General features: G+C 42.2%; 1 protein-coding gene across 1 annotated transcript in view; it reads left to right on the top strand.

The window, feature by feature from the left end:
* The window catches only part of LOC101847940 (eukaryotic translation initiation factor 1), a 10,082-nt gene extending 9,681 nt beyond the window's left edge, over positions 1 to 401 (top strand). The window contains exon 4 of the mRNA XM_005093039.3: positions 200 to 401. Coding sequence (XP_005093096.1) covers positions 200 to 214 — 15 coding nt within the window. The 3' untranslated portion in view covers positions 215 to 401. The remainder of the gene's footprint in view (positions 1 to 199) is intronic.
* The last annotated feature ends 3,422 nt before the right edge of the window (positions 402 to 3,823 follow it).

Below are 3,823 nucleotides of genomic sequence, written 5' to 3'. Positions count from 1 at the left end.
AACAATATGTTTGTGTGTTCTCTGATCTAACAATATGTTTGTGTGTTGTCTGATCTAACAATATGTTTGTGTGATCTCTGATCTAACAATATGTTTGTGTGTTCTCTGATCTAACAATATGTTTGTGTGTTCTCTGATCTAACAATATGTTTGTGTGTTCTCTGATCTAACAATATATCTCTTTCCCTGTTCCCCCCAGGTGCACGGCTTCTAGTCCTGGCTGTGGTGGGCAGCTGGCCGCGAGTCCTGGACGCTGGTCAAGCCTGTCGGGCCTCATGTACATTTTCTCTTCTTGACACCTTCTCTGTGTGTGTGTGTGTGAGAGTGTGTGTGTGGATTGTGACATGTTCTGTGTGTGTGTGGATTGTGACATGTTCTGTGTGTGTGGGAGAGTGTGTGTGTGGATTGTGACATGTTCTGTGTGTGTGTGGATTGTGACACATTCTGTGTGTGTGGGGGAGTGTGTGAGTGAATTGTGACACGTTCTGTGTGTGTGGGGGAGTGTGTGTGTGAATTGTGACACGTTCTGTGAGTGTGTGTGTGGATTGTGACACGTTCTGTGTGTGAGTGAATTGTGAACACATGGATCAATTTATGTAAGTGTATGCATTTGGATCTGTAGGCGTCTGCACTGTGGTGTGTACGGGGTTGTACTGTGGTGTGTAGGATTGTGTACCGTGCTGTCGTGTAACACGTGTGTAGTGGGTGAGTCACATCGGGGCATTTCATCGTCGCTGGAGTGCCTTCACGTCTTGTCCCCGCACTACAGCTACAAAGTTAGGCCCGTAGCACTTCCCTTTTTTAAAAAATACATTAAGGACAAAGTCATGGCATTTACTTTTCTAAAACAACAATCTAGTGGCAGGGTAATGTGGATGCGACATAGGAGGTGTACATTTGTACGTTAGCTGAGCTTCCAACTTTTCCAACTTTTCCAACTTGGGAGGATTTTTTCTTCTAGTTTTAGAATGGAAAACTTTGTCTGTGTTTTCTGAAAGTGAAAGGAAGGAGATGTGTTGTTTGGGGGCATGGAGCTCCCTGGTTCACAGTCAGGTAAAACTCTCTGAACCAGCGGGCGGGGGAATCGGCACGTTGGCGGTGCCGTGGCAGTCTCCGATTCTCTAGCTCTGATTTTGCCTCATTTCTTGGAAGCATCAAAACTGCATGGTTTGGGTTTTTTTCTTTTTTGAGAATAAAATTGCGATCTTATAATCTTTATGATGTGTGTTTTGAGTTTTTGGGGGTTTTGTTTTTTTTACTTAATTTTATGTTGAAATGTGTAGACAGTCTTGTCAGTGGATGGTTGGCGGGTGTTCTGGTGTGGTTTGCTTCTTCTTTCCTATCAAACATCTATCGACTTTTCCCCTCCTTTGTTCTTGTTTGTTACTCTCTTGTACTGTCTTGTAATACCTCTAATCTTCGGCACTTATATGACCTTCTTGTGTTGCAAGTGCTGTAAAACTCTTACTAAAACAAAATAGACAGTCTTGTCAGTCGTGTTTCCGACAGCTGGAGCGAAATAGTCAGGAAAAATATGTGGGGGGTCTGGGGACTGCAAAGGCCCCCATAGGGTTCAGGGACCGTATAGGCCCCCGTACGGTTCAGGGACGATGTCCCAGTGGGAGTTGAGACCAAGTTCACAAAGAAGTTGAAATTTGGCATTTGTTGAGGGTTGAAAATGGCATTTGATACTGAAAGTTAAAGCCTGTTTGAAGAGATTGCGGACAAGCCATACCGCGTATTTTGTCTTGTTGGATATCTCCACCTATAGAAGTTGCCATTGCTGAGTCACTGTCATTTATAGGTCAATACATTTGTCATGGCACCTTTGACAGAAGGCAAAGCTGGGAATAATGAATAGACATGTACCTTGACGATAGAGTATAGACCGAGAGTTACCCAGCTTATCATGTATACCCCAATTTTCCTCCATTTTCACCCTTGGGATGGAGCTAGTCAGCTAGAAAATATTGGGGATGAGCTAGAAAATGTTGGGAATTACCTAGAAAATATTAGGGGTGAGCTAGAAAATGTTGGGGATGAGATTTTAAAAGGGGGGTGCTTATTTAGGCCACATATGGCCTAAATAAGGTAAAGGAGGGGGGTTTAGCTTATTTAGGCCACAGTGGACTGTGGCCTAAATAAGGTAAGGGAGGGGGGTTTAGCTTATTTAGGCCACACATGTTCAAACTACCCTTTTCAGGCAACTGAGTTCATTCCACTTTCATAATGGTGCCCTTTTCTCATTTAGTATGGTTTTGCCTCAGTGTACAACTTATAAATCATAACCATAATGAATATTGTAAAGAACAAAGCACAAAACGCAAAATTTTGCTCAATTCCAATGGTTTGAATGAGGGCCGGATTTTTCCTTCATGGAGGGGCAAAAGCTAGGCTACCATTTTGGCACACTTTGGTCAAGTGAAAAGGTCAAATCCTCCGAATGGACTTTCGGGTTAAATTTGGGGTATAAAAAGTGTGTATACTACGTGGCTGAGTCAAAGTTACACTATCTTTGCCTGAGTGACACTCTCTCGTACTGTCTCGTAGTAATACATGTAGGCTAGTAGGCCTAGTAGTAGCAGTAGCAAAGATCGTGTGGAGAATATTTGGTAGTTGATTCTATCTAGTAGGCAGTTTAGTGAACGTGCTCGCGGCAGGGCGAATCGGCCTCGATAAGCCCTGTAGACTTGTGATCGGCCACGAAGCCTCGTGTTTTGATGGGTCTAGATCTAGATCTAAACAACTCAGTGCTATTCGCACTGCCACATCCGACAGGCCTAGATCTACATCTTTTTAAAAGGAAAAGAAAGATCATCAAAATGGTTGAATTCGCATGAAAATCGATTAGGTAGAACTAGAACTATTAAAACTTGCTTCTGAAAACAAGGCAATTTTTATACGAAGGCCATTTTTATAACTCGATGAAATAAAAACTACTGACAGTGTACTGTGTTATTCTGTATAAAAATAAATTATGAAACTTCAGGACGTAGATCTATTATTATTTACCAGCATCTTTTGACGCCTGAGCTGTAGAGGTTGAAGTTTTCACAACACTAATAGATCTAGTAATAGGGTTAGGTAATACGGCTTTCCGTAAAAAATGCATAGATCTACAAAAGCCGACCACCGAATCGACCGGGCGCCTCGGTCTCCCCTGCACTCTGATTCAATATTATATTTAAACAAAAATGCTAATCAATGAAAATTGCAAATTGATAATAATAGTATAGTCCTGTAGAGGATAGGTGGACTCCGGGGTCTGCATAGCGAAATACTAGGTTTTAGGATGTGAACCCCGGAGTCACTGTAGTGAAATAAGGTTTGGTTTAAGTAAGGATTGGTACTAGGTTTTAGGACAGGTGGACCCTGGGGTCACCGCAGTGAAATAAGTAGGTTTCTTTAAAGATTGGTGGAACCCGGAGTCACCAAGGCCATAAAGGATTAAGAAGGTTTAATTAAGGATTGGTGGACCCCCGGGACACCTTGATTAAACCTACTTATTTTACTACGGTGACCGCAGGATCCACCTATTCTAAAACCTAACTAGAGTTTCGTTAGGTAGACCCTGGGGTTCACCTTAAACCTACCTATTTCACTACGTTGACTCCAGGTTCCACCAATCCTTAAAATTAAACCTAGATCTACATGTACATATTTCACTACATTGACCCCAGGGTCCACCAATCCTTAATTAAACCTAGATCTACTGATTTCACTACATTGACCCCGTGGTTCTTCAATCCTTAATTAAACCTATATCTACTTATAATTTCACTACTTTGACCACGGCCTCCGCCAGTCCTATTATAAAATAAAC

Source organism: Aplysia californica, unplaced genomic scaffold (assembly GCF_000002075.1).
Source record: "Aplysia californica isolate F4 #8 unplaced genomic scaffold, AplCal3.0 scaffold00057, whole genome shotgun sequence".
Taxonomy (NCBI): Eukaryota; Metazoa; Mollusca; class Gastropoda; order Aplysiida; family Aplysiidae; genus Aplysia; species Aplysia californica.
Note: the sequence above shows the minus strand (reverse complement) of the source record. Positions and strands in the feature narration are given on the sequence as shown.